The following is an 18,555-nucleotide window of genomic DNA, read 5'->3' on the forward strand; positions in this document are numbered from 1 at the left end:
ACTACAAAGTACCCGGCAGCAAGTCCAAAGGAACGCCTTTTCCTGGAGGAGCCGATACATCTGCAACAGCACACACACACAGGGTGCACCACAGCACACACTCACACACACACACACACACACACACACACAGGGTACACCACAGCACACACACACAGGGCGCACCACAGCACACACACACAGGGTGTACCACAGCACACACTCACAGGGTGCACCACAGCACACATTCGCACACACACACACAGGGCACACCACAGCACACACGCACACACACAGAGGGCGTACCACAGCACACTCGTGCACACACACACACACACACAGAGTACACCACAGCACACAGTCTCACACACACACACAGGGTGCACCACAGCACACACTCACACACGCACACAGGGCGCACCACAGCACACACACACACAGAGGGCGTACCACAGCCACACACTCATGCACACACACACAGAGCGCACCACAGCACACACACACAGAGTACACCACAGCACACACTCACACACATGCACAGGGTGCACCACAGCGCACGCACACACACACACACACACAGAGGGCGTACCACAGCACACACTCACAAACACACACAAGGTGCACCACAGCGCACGCACACACACACACACACACAGAGGGCGTACCACAGCACACACTCACAAACACACACAAGGTGCACTACAGCACACACTCACACACACACACACAGGGCGCACCACAGCACACACACACACACAGGGCGCACCACAGCACACACACAGGGTACACCACAGCACACACACACACACAGGGCGCACCACAGCACACACGCGCACACACACACAGGGCGCACCACAGCACACACACACAGGGCGCACCACAGCACACACACACACACACAGGGCGCACCACAGCACACACACACAGGGCGCACCACAGCACACACACACACAGGGCGCACCACAGCACACACACACACAGGGCGCACCACAGCACACACGTGCACACACACACAGGGCGCACCACAGCACACACTCAGCACATTCACACACACACAGCGGGCCATGGCAGCTGGCTCACCCCATCTTGGTGTTTCCAATACCTCCACTGACCAGTCCACTCTGTGCTGTCAGTGCCCACTTGAGGCCCACAGGCAGGGCCCACCCTGTCCCTCCACTGTTCCCAAAGGTATAAAAAAACGGTCTTGCCACACGTCTTCCCTGATGTCATGTCACTGGAATTAAGGAACTCTTGCTTCCTCCAAATATAAAGTTTGGATTTTAAAAAAAGTTTTTCAAAGAAATATCGTTATCAGCAGAGATATAAGCATGCAAACAAAAATTTTTTAAAAATGGCTCCAATGCTCTTACATAAAAACTCAAGCTGGGATATCAAACCTCATCTGAAAATACAGGACACACTTCACTGTAGGGGCACTTACAGGGCAGAAAACGGTTAAACAGGGAAGAGGAGGGACTCGCAGAGGGACCTATGCTGGGGAGAGGAGAGACAGAGGAGAGGGGAGGGACAGAGAGGAGGGACAGAAGGGAGGGACAGAGGGGAGGGGAGGGGAGGGACAGAGAAGAGGGACAGAGGGGAGGGACAGAGGGGAGGGACAGAGGGGAGGGACAGAGGGGAGGGGAGGGACAGAGGGGAGGGGAGGGACAGAGGGGAGGGGAGGGACAGAGGGGAGGGACAGAGGGGAGGGACAGAGGGGAGGGGAGGGACAGAGGGGAGGGACAGAGGGGAGAGGAGGGACAGAGGGGAGGGACAGAGGGGAGGGACAGAGGGGAGGGGAGGGACAGAGGGGAGGGACAGAGGGGAGGGGAGGGACAGAGGGGAGGGACAGAGGGGAGGGGAGGGACAGAGGGGAGGGACAGAGGGGAGGGACAGAGGGGAGGGACAGAGGGGAGGGACAGAGGGGAGGGGAGGGACAGAGGGGAGGGACAGAGGGGAGGGGAGGGACAGAGGGGAGGGGAGGGACAGAGGGGAGGGACAGAGGGGAGGGACAGAGGGGAGGGGAGGGACAGAGGGGAGGGACAGAGGGGAGGGACAGAGGGCAGAGGAGACTCATACATTAGAGGGAGTTAAGGAGGAAGAGTCCAAGAAGACATATGTTTATAGTTCTCATCATTTCTTCTCATCCCTCATATTATTTTCTATTTTTACTGCCCAGCACTGTGGTTCAGTGACTAAATCCTCGGCTTGAATGGACCAGGATCTTATGTGCACTAGTTCACATGCTGGCGGCTCCACTTCCCATCCAGCTCCCTCTTGTGGCCCAATAGTAGATGATGGCCCCAAACCTTGGGACCCCATACCCACGTGGGAACCTGGAAGAAGGCCTTCCCTACAGCATCAGCCAGAAGCTGGAACTGAAACTGGGATCCAGCCAGGCCTCCTGCGGGACACGAGGGTCACTGCTGCACCCCAACTCCAGCACCTCCTGAGGGTCACTGCTGCACCCCAACTCCAGCACCTCCTGAGGGTCACTGCTGCACCCCAACTCCAGCACCTCCTGAGGGTCACTGCTGCACCCCCACTCCAGCACCTCCTGAGGGTCACTGCTGCACCCCCACTCCAGCACCTCCTGAGGGTCACTGCTGTACCCCCACTCCAGCCAGGCCTCCTCCTGTGGGACATGAGGGTCACTGCTACACCCCAACTCCAGCACCTCCTGAGGGTCACTGCTGCACCCCAACTCTAGTACCTGCTGGTTTTGGCTATTCCTCTTCTAACCTTGAGCCACCGAACCATCAGACAGGGTTTTTTCTGGATCCTGCCCCTGAAGGAACTTACGGGCAGTCAGGAGACCCTGACGCTAATATGGGTTGTTGCAGACAGCATGCTAACAAGAATAATCTCTGTTGAACTAACCAAACCCAGAAATTAGTTCAAATGCCTCAGGTAGTGTAAATTAAGATGCATTCCTGAGCCCGAGCCCAGGATGTGCGAGCAGTCTAGCCTTAGCTCCTACGAAGCACTCAGGGCATCACCCAAGCAGAACCAAGCACATCACTGCTCTCAGGGCTTAAAAAAGAATCGTCAAAGGAAGACAGACTTGAACTCAGCATGTCACTGTTTACATAGCTGGAGCAGGCCTGCAGCTAAAGCAATGGTGGAGAAACCTGCCAGGGCCATTTGGATGTTTATAGCATATTCGCAGGCCACACAATATTATCAACTGAAAACTGGCCGACCATACATGTATTCAATTTCAAGCCCTGTCTGAGTTTGGCTTGGCAGGGTCAGAGTAAAAATTCTGTAGGTCTAAATGTGGACTGTAGGCTGGATACCCCATTAACAAGTACTTAATGAGAAAGCCAGATCTCACCAGACACTTGTTACCATAGAGTGGTGTGATTCTTCATGTACAACACAGCGCCAGGTCCCTGCAGCTTTTACTCTAACCCTAATTCAGCTCCAGGTCAGTTAGGCTCATTACCCTAACCCTAACCCTAACTCAGGTCCAGCTCCCTGCAGCTCATTACCCTAACCCTGAAACCCAGCTTACTGCATGGCTGTAACAACCGTGTATAATGTCACAGAGAACCCCAAATTTTGACCTTTTAACACCCATACAGCAACAAGAACACCAGACTTAGTGGCCTGTGGATCCAGGAACGACTTAGGCCCTAACTAGTGCTTCCTTCTGTCCCATAGCAACCACTCGGACTACACAGATCCATACCAGAGGCTAATTTATTTCAAAAGTTGGAAGGTATTAAGCGTCAAGAATACTAATTAGAATTAGGTAAAATCACGAGCTACAAAGGGCAAGTTTTAAAGGAAAAGCAACACAGGCTGAATATGAAATACTCAATCCTGCTACTTGGAACAAAGAATACACTTTCCCAAACAGCAGGTCATGCTTGCATATGCTGGCTCCTGGGGCACAGGGACGGGCATGCGGGCAGGATCCGGCTCCCTCCAGCTTCCGTGCACACATAACCCAGGGCCCAAGCCAAGAAAACTCCTGTCTTCCAGCTGGCAAAGAAGTCCCCTTGCCTTGGTGTCTCCAAACAGTGGGGTAAAGATAAGGCTCCTGGCCTCACCATGGGGGGCCCAGGGCTCTTGCCTCCTCCAATCTTGGTTTTCCTTCTGGTCCTAAACTAGACTCAAGGGGGAAACTGAGGGGACAGCAGGTGTCTGCACGATGCTGGTAGAAGCAGACATAGAACAGGGAGACAAGACAGCGCCTGCTTCCATCCTCCTGGCAAGGAGGCCAGGGCCACGATGGGCGGGTCAGGAAGTTAGGGAGGAGGCTGGAGGGCAGGGCCAGGCCCTGGGCTGAATAAGGGCATCGACTGACCCTTGGCTGGGACAGCTGCTACAGTGAGGTGACCACTGCTGTGGAAAAACTTACAGTGAGCCAACATCAACGCTGACTCACTGAAAAAAAAAGGGAGGCAAGCAAACATTTAGCAACTTTTTCTGTCAGAAATAATGAGGTGGGACACCTGCCAACAGGAAAGGCTGGACAGGAGAGAAGGAGCTCGTCGCGGGGCGGTGGGGTTGTACAAGGACAGGGGGTGCCACCCTGATGACCACACTGACCACAGTGCTCCAGGCTTGGGTGTGTGGGACTGCCCAGAGCACTGTGCCCTCTTGTACCTGCACATCTGAAATGCTGTGTGTGTGCAGCCTGCCCCCTCCTGTGGTCTCCTGGGGCCCTGGCAGTGACTCTGATTCTGGTCACAGCCTCTCTGTCGAGGACCAAAGCTCAGCCCTGTGGCCCCTGGCGACGGGTCCGCCCAGCACGACGTGACATGTACAGGCCAGGACTGCAGCCCTGAGGGGATGCTGCCTTGCTCCCTGTGGCGTGTCCAGGCTTGGCGCTGGGCCAGCAGGAAGGAGAAAGTCAAGGAGCCTAAGTACTCTCCTGTTCTCTCCTTTCGGACTAACCCTTGGCACTTCTGCTCCTGTTGTCTTGTCACCATGAGGCACACTGGGTGCCCCAAGTTTCAAGGCTGTGTCTGCTCAGCTCCTTTCCACCATGCCGCGCCTAAAGGGGAGCATCTAAAGCTGTTTTCACTGCTGCCTGATTGTTCCTGCACTCTGCAGCTGACTCCTCTGCCTGCCTCCAGCCTGGCACCTGCAGGCTCCATCTCACAGTATCTGAATTTGCTTCCCAGGTTTACAGATTCCTCTAGCAATTTCTGAGAAAGATCTGTAGGAAACACATATTTACATCCATATGTCAAAGGGCCATCTTATCTCCCCATGTGATTAACACCTGCTAGAATCTCAAGTTCAAATTCACATCTGTATGTGCCTCTCCCCACAGACCTAGGACTGGCAGCTGCTGAGACGGCCTCCTCTGCACGGGGCACAGGTTGAAGGACTCTCATATTGCTCTTGGCCACTCACCATGCTGGCCTGTGCCACAACACATCAGTGAGAGCAGGCGTGGCGTGAGCTGGGTGGAGGGGCTACGGGAGCAGAGGCCTGTGCACCCATGTCCCCTGAGGCACAAGAACTGAACAACTCACACACCGAGGAAACCTCAATGGACTTGGATGAGAAGGCAGGCATATCACAACAGAGCATATCGGGGCATCGGCTCACCAAGTTCTAACAGAACAGACAGATCTCAAAACAAAACGCGAAGCTTCCACAAGGTGGATCAAAGCCTGACCCTGCACCAGTGGTACCAGCATCCCACATGGGGCCTTAATTATGTCCCGGCTGCACCACTGCCCACCCAGCTCCCTGCTAATGGCCTGGAAAAGCAGTGAAGAGCCTAGTGCTTGGGCCCCTGCACCCATAGGGAAGACTGAGATGAAGTTCCCGGCTTTGGCACGGCCCAGTCCAGGCAGTTAGGGCCATTGTGGAGTAAACCAGTGGATAGAAGCTTTCTCTCTCTCTGTCTCTCCCTCTGTCATTCTACCTTTCAAGTAAACAAATAGTTGTTTTGTTTTGTTTTTAAAGAAAAGAATGGAGCTAGAAGAATCACATTAATGGTATTAGTCAGAAACAGACTTATTGTGGCAATATGGAAGGATGGAGTGAGATATACAACTGGAATTGCATCAGTCAAGAAGCACAGGTCATGCAAGTATGGGTCAGAGTAGAGCCCAAGGAGTACGACCCTCAGGAGTACAGCCAATAGGAGTGCAGACCACAGGAGTACAGCCAACAGGAGAACAGTCCACAGAGTACAGATCAAAGGAGTACAACCCACAGGAGTACAGCCCACAGGAGAACAGCCCACAGGAGTACAGATCAAAGGAGTACAGCCCACAGGAGAACAGCCCACAGGAGTACAGCCTACAGGAGAACAGCCCACAGAGTACAGATCAAAGGAGTACAACCCACAGGAGTACAGCCCACAGGAGAACAGCCCACAGGAGTACAGATCAAAGGAGTACAGCCCACAGGAGAACAGCCCACAGGAGTACAGCCTACAGGAGAACAGCCCACAGAGTACAGATCAAAGGAGTACACCCCGCAGGAGTACAGCCAACAGGAGAACAGTCCACAGAGTACAGATCAAAGGAGTACAACCCACAGGAGTACAGCCAACAGGAGAACAGTCCACAGAGTACAGATCAAAGGAGTACAGCCCACAGGAGAACAGCCCACAGGAGTACAGCCTACAGGAGAACAGCCCACAGAGTACAGATCAAAGGAGTACACCCCGCAGGAGTACAGCCCACAGGAGAACAGTCCACAGAGTACAGATCAAAGGATTACAGCCCGCAGGAGTACAGCCCACAGGAGAACAGTCCACAGAGTACAGATCAAAGGAGTACAGCCCGCAGGAGTACAGCCAACAGGAGAACAGTCCACAGAGTACAGATCAAAGGAGTACAGCCCACAGGAGAACAGCCCACAGGAGTACAGCCTACAGGAGTACAGTCCACAGAGTACAGATCAAAGGAGTACAGCCCACAGGAGAACAGCCCACAGGAGTACAGATCAAAGGAGTACAGCCCACAGGAGAACAGCCCACAGGAGTACAGCCTACAGGAGAACAGCCCACAGAGTACAGATCAAAGGAGTACAGCCCGCAGGAGTACAGCCAACAGGAGAACAGTCCACAGAGTACAGATCAAAGGAGTACAACCCACAGGAGTACAGCCAACAGGAGTACAGCCTACAGGAGAACAGTCCACAGAGTACAGATCAAAGGAGTACAGCCTACAGGAGAACAGCCCACAGAGTACAGATCAAAGGAGTACAGCCCGCAGGAGTACAGCCCACAGGAGAACAGTCCACAGAGTACAGATCAAAGGAGTACAACCCACAGGAGTACAGCCAACAGGAGTACAGCCCACAGGAGAACAGTCCACAGAGTACAGATCAAAGGAGTACAGCCCACAGGAGTACAGCCCACAGGAGTACAGCCTACAGGAGAACAGTCCACAGAGTACAGATCAAAGGAGTACAGCCCATAGGAGAACAGCCCACAGGAGTACAACCCGCAGGAGTACAGCCCACAGGAGAACAGCCCACAGGAGTATAGGCCCAGATGAGTATAGAGCACAAGAATACAGGCCTATGGGAGTATAGCCCACAGAAGCACAGCCCACAGAGTACAGACCACAGGAGTAAAGCCCATATATAAGCATATAGGCCTATGTGAATATCGGCTCCAATTCCTATGGACAATGCTTGTAAAAAGCCACACTGAACAACTCACAGGCCCCATAAGCATTGCCAACTAATTTTCTGACAAAAGTCCAAAATAATTCAATGAAGGAAAATTATAGTTCTAGCACAAATGGCACTGACTTTCCTAAGAATAATGTTGAAACCTTGACCTGTATCTCATACAAAAATCAATCTATTTGTGAAGATACAATGTAGTATGTATCTCTACTTCCAGACAAAGATGGATTACCAATGAAACTGTTTGCAGTCTTGACAACGGATGCTGGACTCTCTGCCATTGTCCATGCCCACAACTGTGGACATATGACTGTGTATGAAGAACTATACTTTAGTAATGATACAGGGGAATTAGGTGGGGGGGAAATTGGGGAGGAGATAAGGGAAATCCCAGGAGCCTATGGAACTGTATCATAAAATAATCACTAATAAAAATAATAGAAAAATAGCATAAAATGCTTGCTCCTTGTAATAGCTCAATAAATGTTAATTCAGCATCTCAAAAAAAAATCTATCTAGAATGATCATAGCTCAATGCAAAACACAAAACTAAATAATTTTCAGAAGAAAACACAAGATTTTTTTAATAAGGATTTTTCCTTATAATCCAAGGTTAGCTGAAGTAGTCTGAAATATTGGAGCCTACTGCTTAGCCCGTTAGAAACATAAACAGGTGACCCAGCAAAAGTTGAATTTTTTAGGATCGGCATTTTGGCAAAGCAGGTAAGGCCACTGCCTTCAACACCAATACCCCGTGTAGGCTCTGGTTCAAGTCCCTACTGTTCGACCTCTGATCCAGTTCTTGCTAATGTGTCTAGGAAAAGCAGGGGAAGATGGCCCAGTGCACCAACGTTGGAGACCTGGGTGGAACTCCTGGCTCCAGCCTGGTCTGGCCTGGATGCTGGCACCATTTGGGGAGTGAATCAATGGATGGAAGATCTCTGCATTTCCTTTTTTTGTCATGGAAACTTCCAAATAAAATAAATAAGTCTTCAAAATATAAAGCTAACACTTTCCTACCATCAAAGTCTGTTAAGTGGAAAAAGCAGAGAAGAAAGCTTGTAAGTTTCATCCCCAATTTAGGGTTCCAATCCCAAGGAAATTCCCAGGCTCAATGAAAAGATCATCTGAGCAGAGTCGGCACTCATGGTGGCCAGCAAGGACAGCCCAGGGTGAAGGACACCGTGACACCAGCCAGCCAACAGAACTGCTCCTCGGAAGGATCTGGGACAAGTTGTCCAGGGACCCTGGAAGCCTGACCACCGAGTGTCTTGTACACTTTACAAAGTGGACTCAGTGAAGCTGTCCTGGGCCTGCATCTCAGGAGACTGGAAACATAAAGCAGCCTCCTGAACGACAATAATGCCATTAGCACTGGGTGGGTGCTCAGCAGCAAAGAGAAGCCCAGAAACCTGCAAGAGGCAGACAGCCTCGCAGTACCCTCTCCACATCCGGTCCATGCATAACAAGATGTACAAGAGAGTCTGGCTGCGGTGGACCTCAGAAGTCCCAGGTTCAATTCTGGTGTCCAAGAGGAAGGAGGACGAGTTGGGGCTGCTGGAGATGTGACGTCAGGAGGAATGGGAGATCCCAGGGGGCCTCTCAGCTCTCACCGTAAGGACAAAGGACAACGCCATTCACAGGCCAAGCAGTGGGACCCTCCCCACTCTCCAGAGCTACCACCCTGTTGGTGGTGTTTGTTAAGCAACCTGACAGTGGGAGGGAGAAGGCATGACTGCAAGGCAGCGGGTCCCCCTCCCCGGCTACATGCAGGGAAGCTCTCAGTCCTGCCTGTGGTCTGTGTGAAGCACCATGTGGCCACGGATCCACAGAGGCAGCCTCAGCCAGCCTGGCTATTCTCAGGCTCTCTGGAAGGAACCACCCCATGTGTGGCTCTCAGGACAGCAGGGGGACATCCGAGGCCAAGCCATCCTGGAGGGCCCTCCCTAAGCTGTGTGGGGTCTACCTACCCTGACTTTAGCCCCTGTCCCTCATGGTAGCTGTTCTGCCTCAGCCAAACCTCACAGCCTTCCCTGACACCTCACTCCTTGGATCCCCCCTCCTGGGAGCCCCCTCCTTGGAGCCCCCCTGCTGGGAGCCCCCTCCGTGGAGCCCCCCTCCTTGGAACCCACTCCTGGGAGCCCCTCTCCTGGGAGCCCCCTCTCCTGGGAGCCCCCTCCTTGGAGCCCCCCTCCTGGGAGCCCCCCCTCCTTAGAACCCACTCCTGGGAGCCCCATCTCCTGGGAGCCCCATCTCCTGGGAGACCCCTCTCCTGGAAGCCCCTCTTGGCTGCACACAGTGCACTTGTCCCTGACAGCTTCAGCTGCATCTGATCACTCCTCAGCCTTGAATCCGGCCCCTTCTCACTGCAGGCTCCCCCGCACTTGAAGGAACAGGATAGCTCAGGAGGGGGTCAATCAGTGGGTCCTCGGGTAAGCAGGGCTCTCAGAAACCATCTGTATCGAAGGCTGACCCTGACTTTCAAGGCCCCTATCAGCACATCTCATGCTCCTACGTCACCTGCAGGCCCCCAGGGGCAAGCCTGCACACACCCGATCTTGCACTCAGCTCAGACCCACCCAGGCATGCGCACAAAGCCAAGAAACCAATGGGCACACCCAGAAAAGGGAGAGCTGGGCCTGACCTTTTGTATCCACTGTGTTTCCCTCAGAGTCTGCTCACTGGGACACATGGCTGTTTCTGCTACTGCAAGCTTGGCTCAACATGTTTGCAACACACCACAAGTCCAAGCGCTGGGCAGATATTCTGAGGAACCACAACACACTCCTCACAACCACAGCTCCCTACAGCCACTACATACTACAGCCGCTTCTCCCCACAGCCACTGCTCCTCACTGCTATGGCTCCCACAGCCACTGCACCCCACAGTCACAGCTCCCCACAGCCACTACACACTACAGCCGCTTCTCCCCACAGCCACTGCACCCCACAGTCACTGCTCCCACAGCCACAGCTCCCCACAGCCACAGTACCCACAGCCACTATACCCCATGGTCACGGCTCTCCACAGCCATTACACCCCACAGCCACTGTTGCTCACAGCCATGGCTCCCTACAGCCATGGCTCCATTCCACACCTCACCAGCAGAGGCCTGGCTCCTCCACAACTGAGCACACTCCTGCAGCAGAAGCCACTCTCATGGCTGGGCGTGTATCTCCCCAGTGTCTGACAGCATCGTCTGGCTTTCTGTGTGCTTGCTTGACCTCCCACACCCTTTGCCTTTGGTTGGAGCTGTGCTCTGCGTGTCAGCCCTGTGACTGGGTGAGCAGAGTCAGGGTTCATGAGCTCAGCTTTCCTGCCTTCCTTCTGGAGCTGACTGTGCTTCTGTATCAACACCAGAAATTACCACTGAATGCCACGTTACCATACTACGCTTTTTTCCCAGGAGCTTTTAAATATTGTGTTTAGGTTTGTGATAAATCTGAGTTAAAGTTGGAATATGGGTAAATAATGACCCAGCCTTGTTCTTACCCACATGGCCAAAGGCTTGTTTTCTTTTTTCAAGAAAATGATGATCTGACTTTAAAATTTATATGTAAGTGTGAACAACCTAGAAGAGCAAAGAGAACATTACAAGGAAGAATAAAATTTGGAACTAAAACTGATCTATTTCTAGAGTTATAACACAAGCTACAGTAATGAAAACAGTACAAATGGGATGATGGAAAGAACAGTCCAGAAAACCACACACCTGGACAGTTGACACTGTGATGGACACATGATGTGTGTCCCTCCCGCATCAGTGTGTGGGGTCTGCACTGACAGGGCCTCCCGTATTGGTGTGTGGGGTCTGAATGAGAGAGCCTCTTGCATCAGTGTGTGGGTCTGCACTGACAGGGCCTCCCGTATTGGTGTGTGGGGTCTGAATGAGAGAGCCTCTTGCATCAGTGTGTGGGTCTGCACTGACAGGGCCTCCCACATCAGTGTGGGGTCTGACCGAGAGGGTCCCTGGGAGGTGATCAGCCAGCAGAAGACAGCCACAGGCCTGCCCCAGATCCCTAGCCTAATGAACAACCAGAGGCCACCAGAGTCGGTGATGCTTGGGGCAGCAGAGCTGGCCACCTCAGTAACTACAGCCATATACCATAATTAGCTAAAAATGGGCTGCAGTTCACATGTGAAACCTAAAACTGCAGTTTTGAAATTTGCTGTGAACTTGATTATTTGAAAGATTTCTCAGAGATAACACCAAAGCACACACCTTAGAACAGTAATTAACAAACAGGATTTTACAGACTTTAAAACTTCTACTTAGAGAAGACATTGCTTAAAGAATGAAGAGGAGCCACAAACTCAGAAAAAGTATTGGTAAGGTCCCTATTTGATAAAGGGTACTGAAATTCCACTAGAAGAATGCAAACCACCATACAATGAGTGGAGAACAGACACTTTACCAAAGACACACGGGAAGACGGTGAACACTGCTCGTTGGGGTGAGATACAAGCCGAAGCCACGAGGTCCCACGGCAACCTGAGGTGTGATCACGTTAGGTGTCCACACACTCACAACCCCGAAGCCACGAGATCCCTCAGCAACCCAAGGTGTGATCACGTTAGGTGTCCACACTCACAAACCCAAGGCCACGAGGTCCACAACAACCCGAGGTGTGACCACGTTAGGTGTCCACACACTTACAACCCTGAAGCCACGAGGTCCACAACAACCCGAGGTGTGACCACGTTAGGTGTCAACACTCACAAGCCCAAGGCCACGAGGTCCACAACAACCCGAGGTGTGACCACGTTAGGTGTCAACACTCACAAACCCAAGGCCACGAGGTCCACAACAACCCGAGGTGTGACCACGTTAGGTGTCCACACACTTACAACCCTGAAGCCACGAGGTCCCACGGCAACCCGAGGTGTGACCACGTTAGGTGTCAACACTCACAAGCCCAAGGCCACGAGGTCCACAACAACCCGAGGTGTGACCACGTTAGGTGTCCACACTTACAACCCTGAAGCCACGAGGTCCCACGGCAACCCGAGGTGTGACCACGTTAGGTGTCCACACTCACCAACCCATATGCTGTGCTGCATGAGAATGTAAGCCAGTCCAACCTGTCCTGAACCAAACACCTATCTACCACATGAACCAGCTACACGCTCTCCCACGCACACCTGAGCAAGGGTGCAGTCATGCACTCCACGTGTGCATCATATGCACCAGGCACTCACTGCAGTGCCACTGTGACCACGTGATGGGACCATCTTCAGTGTGGCCACACATGGGCAGTGTGGGAACAGGGAGAAGGCAGCTGGCCAGAGAATCCACAGCACAAACGCCCCCTCTTGTGAAGCTGACCTGACCAGTGCACTCACAGAGGGAATATGAAGTGACGGGGCGAGCACTGAGGCTCACGGGGATGGAATGTCCTTGACGTAACAGGCAGTTCAGGATGTCAGAACACGTCAGTTATACAACAACACAGCCATGCGAAAACAAACCAGACAAATAAACAGCCACAGTTCTCATCACGTCTCTGACCTCAGTGCCAGTACCCGGCACCCAGGAGAATGAGGAGGATATGAACACATTTCCCATTGCTGAAGGAGCTACCAACCAGTCAGTCACCCAACACCCGCCACACCACAGAGCACAGAAAACAAGGGCAAAATTCAGACTGAAAGAGATGCATCAACAATGTGGGTTTCCTGTGGATCCTAACTCAAATGAGGGCTGGGGGGGATTGGGGAGGGGGAGAGACACAGGGATGGGAGGGAGGAGGAGGGAGGGGAGGAGGAGGGAGGAGGAGACGAGGAGGGAGAAGGAAGAGACAGGAGGGAGGGGAGAGGGACGGGATGGGCAGGGAGGAGGAGGAAGGTGGGTGCTGTGAGGAGACACACTGTACCCTGGAAGACACACAGAATCTCATTTCTTAGGTCAGATAAATCATGTGAGTCTGAGAGCCCTTTTCTCCCAGAGACGTGGTCAAAATGATCTTGCGTATTGGACAGTGCAGATAACACGTCAGTGATGGTGGCGGCAACAGGAGCATCTTGCTCTCTTAGTAAACACCCCCATAGAAAATGACAAATCAAACAGAAAGCAAGAGAAGACCTAAATAAGTGAAGATTAGAGCCTTACTCTAACAACTCAGACAGGGGTGTGAGCCACTGAGGGATATACAAGTGGAACAGCAGTGTGGAGCTGAGTGGAAACCTCCACAGCGGGCCGCATGGGTCTAGGATTTGCCCCAAGTCACTGGAGAGGGGGCAACAGACAGGAGCCAGGTGCAGGCAGCCAGCAGCCAAGGACAGAGCTGTCGGTCATTTGTTCAGATACCAAATTTAAAACTCTTAGGAGTGGGCACTTAGCCTGGCGGTGCCCAGTGACAAACCTGCATCCCACTTCGGAGGACCTGGGTTTGAGTACCCTGGCAAGGAGTAGGTGATAGTTCAAGTGCCAGGATCCCTGCCAACAGCGGGATCAAGTCTCAGGTTCCCAGCTTCAGGACCTTCCTGTGCACTGCCCCCCCCGCCCCACCCCCGTACTGTGCGCACTGCTCCCCTGTTCCTTCTCTCTCTCCAGCGAACTTAAACAGCACTCCCAAGGGCTGGCATCCACAAAACACAGGGCCCGAGAGTTGGCCCTGCCTCATTGCTAGGCCACAAGGAAAGCTGCCATAACTCACCAAGAACTGCTGGCCTGAGGGCTGGGCTAAGTGACCATATGCACCTATGTGTGCATGAGCCAGAGTGAGTGGCGGGCTGGTCAGGCTTCGTTGCAGCATCGGCTGGCAAATGCTGGAATGAGCGCAAGTCCTGTCCTGCTAGACCACAGTCTACCTGGAAAGTGCAAGATCCGGGGCTGGGAGCAGGCCTAGTACGAAAACCATGGGTAACCCGCTGATGGGCTGCAGCTCCCACCGCTGAGCATGAGAACCAGGGCTGGGGGCGGGACTGGCTGGAGAGGTGGTAGCACCCACCAGCATACGCATGTACTAGATAGTGGGGTCAGCTGGGCTGAGCTCGGCCGCAACAACCATTGATGTGTACAAGAACGGAATGGGATGTGGGACCAAATGGACTAGTTCACTGTACATATTGGCATGTGCCTGAGCCAAGGCTGGGGCGAGCCTGGTGGGGTTCTTGGTAAGTTGTTTCAACTAAGCTGCAGTTCCCACTGGTGTACATGAGGGCAGAGTGCATGGTGGGCAGAGGTGGGCTGGGCCACAACACTCACTGGTTTGTGCAAGAGATGGGGCTAGGGACAGAACAGGCTGGGCTACTGCAACCAACAGTGTGTGTGTGACGTGGTTAACAAAATGAGCCAGACCCCACACTGGCTGCCACACACACCAGTCAGGTTGAGGTTTCTTTGGGGAGTCCCCCCACCCCGCCCAACTGGACCACTAGTCTCAAAATTCCAACCATGGGGAAAATCACAGGATCTGTGTGGTCTGACTGTGGGGTGCACATGTCAGAACTGGGTAAAGCCTGTGCAGTGGACGGCATGCCCAGACACTCATGGGGGACATGACAGCAGTTCACTGAGGCTGCAGAGGACATCCAGTACGACAGAGGACAGAATCAATCAGACACAAGGATCTGGGTGAGTGGAGACTCTAAGGGGAACTGTGTCAGCCAGTGGGCCTTGGAAAGATTTCCTCAACCTTGGAGCAATGAAACCAACAACACCTCAGCAGTGCCTTCTGATCCACACTGGGGTCACACTGAGTGGCAGTCCCACATCCCTGGCTACTCATGTGGTTAGGCTGCTGGGGGTAGCCCTCTCCTTCTCTCCTCCCTTCTTCCACATACAACAAGAAAAACAAAGTTAGAAACAATTGTCTCACCCACTTTCCCACATTCCTTGACCTTCCCACCCTAATCAGCTGTCCACATGGGCGTCTACCCTTCTCAACCATGTAAACATCATCAAAAATAAAATTTAAAAGAAGAATTGGAGGCCTGGCACCTGGGCCTTCTCCCTTAGAAAGTACCACACTTGTACAAAAGAGAGAAGTGGAACTGATAGCCTGCTTCCCCAGGTTAGGGGAAGCACCAACAGCTGCAGCCTGTGTCCTACCAAGGAACGCTGGATGAAGGCAGGTTAACTGATGCTCCTACTTGGGTGGGGATTTCTCCCCATCACACACCCCAGAAAACAAGGTCTGAATCATCACCATGCGCACAGCCAGGGCAGTACCTCCAGGAGGACCTCGGGTGTCCCTGATGAGTGATCCCGTGGTGGAGACCAGCAGAGCGCCCTTTAAATCCTGCAGGGCAGCTTTTGTTGGAAGGAATCCGAAAGGGAACTCGTGACTCAGCCAGACAGCCCCACGTGGCCCTGAAACCAGCCCTCAGGAATGCTTGGGTCCGACAGCCAGCCAAGCAGCTGGAACGTGTGGGGGAGCAAACAGCCTCAGCCTGTGGCCACTGGGTGGGGTACTCCACGTGACCTGGCACTTCCTAAAACACCACTCCCAACCTGAGACCCCTAAAGAAAACACAGTCTCACAGATCCCACCTAGAGGTTCCCTGCCATGACCCGGCTCTCTCTTCTCTCGATCTCTGCCTAGAGTAGCTTTTGAGAAAGATCACACGGGAACTTCAATGCACGACAACCACAGGGCAGGGTCTTTCAGTGGCAGCTGTGTGACCCCCATCAGGGAAACATCTGGAAGGGCCCTGCCAGCATAGCACATACTTCCACAGACTGGCAGGTTGGGCAACACTCCTTATTCTTGTTTGAATTTCTCTGTTAACAATGAGAATTTTTACAAATGTTGAGAGTTACTTTTAAATTGTATTTGTATACTACTATGTAACCTTGAGAATTATCAAAATAAAAACAAATCTGTATGCATACAAACCCTGGCCCTGTGGAGTGGATCAAGAACCCACACTGTGTGGTCTGCCCCTGGAAGTCACCCCTGGCCAGGTCAGTACTGTTCTGGCAGTCAGCGGCTTGGCTGCAAAGGGCGACCGAGGCACTCGCTCCGTCCTGGCGTCTCTACTTGAAGGACAGCAATGGTGCGCCCCAGCATCCCATTCTGGTACGGCACATCCAGTCTCAGCACCCAGACCAACACCTCAACTTCAGCCTACTCTGGCCCAAGGCTGCCCTGATGTAACATGAGACACCAACAATCCACACAACATGTCCACATCCCCTTTCAGAAGGTGCCTGCCAGATCTAAGGCAGTCACCCCCATGGCCTCTCTCATGTCTACAGCCACAGCCACAGCACCATGGCTGGTTTTCTGGGTGGATCCTACATTGGCCTAGACCATCAAGTGTGTGCAGGTGCTCCCTTCCAGCACCCTGCCACCATGTGAAGGACAGTGGCGACATGTAGCCACGTCAGACACCCTGGTTCTGCCAGCTGCTCCAACCACGCTTGGGGGTACCTGTGTCAGGAGCTGGTCAGGTGTCAGCTGGTTGACCCAACGTGTGTATCGCTCAGTGGAGTTCGGGGGATCTCTCCTCACTTGGCACCCTATGATCTGGGAAGAACAAACAAAAATGGTTGAGCCTGGTGTATCACACCTCCACACGCACAGACAGGAAACAAACATAAGAGCTGGAGTGAGGGCTGAAGAGGTGGTGACCTTGCCCCCGGCAGGAGCCTGGTGACAGACCCTCACGACGAGACCTGAGCTGCCCCCAGCAGGAGCCTGGTGACAGACCCCCATGACGTGACCTGAGCTACCCACAGCCAGATCCAAGTCACAGGAGCAGGGACTTGTTTCCAGGCCCTGCTCTGCCTTCGGGCCAGCTTCCCAGTGTGTGTACCTTGAGAGGCAGTGCTGGGAGACCAGGAGTGTGTCCCCAGCTCCCAGCCTGGGCCTTGCCCAGTCCTGGCCATCACAGGCATCAGGGCATAAGCAAACAAGTGGAAGAATTCTTTCCGTGCCTCTCTTTGTCTCTCAAATAAAATAAAAACAAATGCATCATGGATACTGTTTCCCTTTCTGTACAAAATTAAAATGACCCAAAGACAAGGTCAAACTATGAGTGCCTCCAATATTTTTCTTCCTGGCCCAGCAGTTGGCAGCTCAGGCTCTGGGCAGCACACTCAAGGTGCCAGGCAGCGCGCCTCTGTCCTGCCCCAGGCCCTCCTCCTGTGTGGCTGCTGGCAGAACCACAGGATGCCCGACTCTTCCCCCAGGCCACCAGACACACGCGATCACCTAAGAAAGTGTCTCTGCCTTTCTATTTCCTGCCCGACACCACCTGGGTGGATCAGCTGTCAACTCAGTTCCCTCTCCCCAGTCCCACTTCCAGGTTCTCAGCTGAGCCCCTGGGGCACCTGTGCCTGCTTAACATCCCTCAGCGCAGGGACTAGGGAGGGGAGCTCCAAAGGCAGACAGGTGCCCCTGCTGTGCCCCGGCAATGACCCAGGCTACCAGAGCCCCTATGAGTGCAGGTTCTCACAGGCCCAGTGCCCAGGCCTCAGGACACCACAAAGACAGGACAGAACACCAAGGCCAGCCTTCCCTACCCAGTAAGCAAAGAAAAACTCAACAGCAGCCAGTAAGAGCAACGAACATCAGTGAACCAACAGTACTAGGAAGTGATCAAAAGGTACACGTTATTTAAAGGATTTTTTGTTTGTTTGTTTGTTTAGTGTGTCTATTTGAAATCAGGAGTCCAGAATTCCACCTAGGCCTCCTGGGTGAGTGGCACAGATCCAAACACCTGAGCTGACATTGGTGCCTCCCAGGATCTGCAAGAGCCAGGGATCACAGGCTCGACACAGGCAGGTAGAGCCAGGGATCACAAGCCTGGCACAGGCAGGTGGAGCCAGGGATCACAGGCCCAGCACCCGGCACAGGCAGGTGGAGCCAGGGATCACAGGCCCAGCACTCGGCACAGGCAGGTAGAGCCAGGGATCACAGGCCCAGCACTCGGCACAGGCAGGTGGAGCCAGGGATCACAGGCCCAGCACCCGGCACAGGCAGGTGGAGCCAGGGATCACAGGCCCAGCACCC

At 53.4% G+C, this 18,555-nt stretch overlaps 1 protein-coding gene across 8 annotated transcripts in view; it reads right to left on the bottom strand.

The window, feature by feature from the left end:
* Window positions 1-18,555, bottom strand: part of B3GNTL1 (UDP-GlcNAc:betaGal beta-1,3-N-acetylglucosaminyltransferase like 1) — a 71,966-nt gene that overhangs the window by 21,224 nt on the left and 32,187 nt on the right. For 7 of the 8 annotated variants that reach the window (XR_005884823.1, XM_040989913.1, XM_040989918.1 and 4 more), the window contains one exon: window positions 16,972-17,067. The exons of the other annotated variant lie outside the window; for it this stretch is intronic. Coding sequence is in view for 6 of the 7 variants with exons in the window: in XM_040989913.1 (XP_040845847.1) it covers window positions 16,972-17,067 (96 nt within the window). In the remaining variant the exon portion in view is untranslated. The remainder of the gene's footprint in view (window positions 1-16,971; window positions 17,068-18,555) is intronic. 8 annotated transcript variants of the gene reach the window in all.

Source organism: Ochotona curzoniae, unplaced genomic scaffold (assembly GCF_017591425.1).
Source record: "Ochotona curzoniae isolate NIBS_2020 unplaced genomic scaffold, NIBS_Ocur_1.0 contig_523, whole genome shotgun sequence".
Classification (NCBI taxonomy): domain Eukaryota; kingdom Metazoa; phylum Chordata; class Mammalia; order Lagomorpha; family Ochotonidae; genus Ochotona; species Ochotona curzoniae.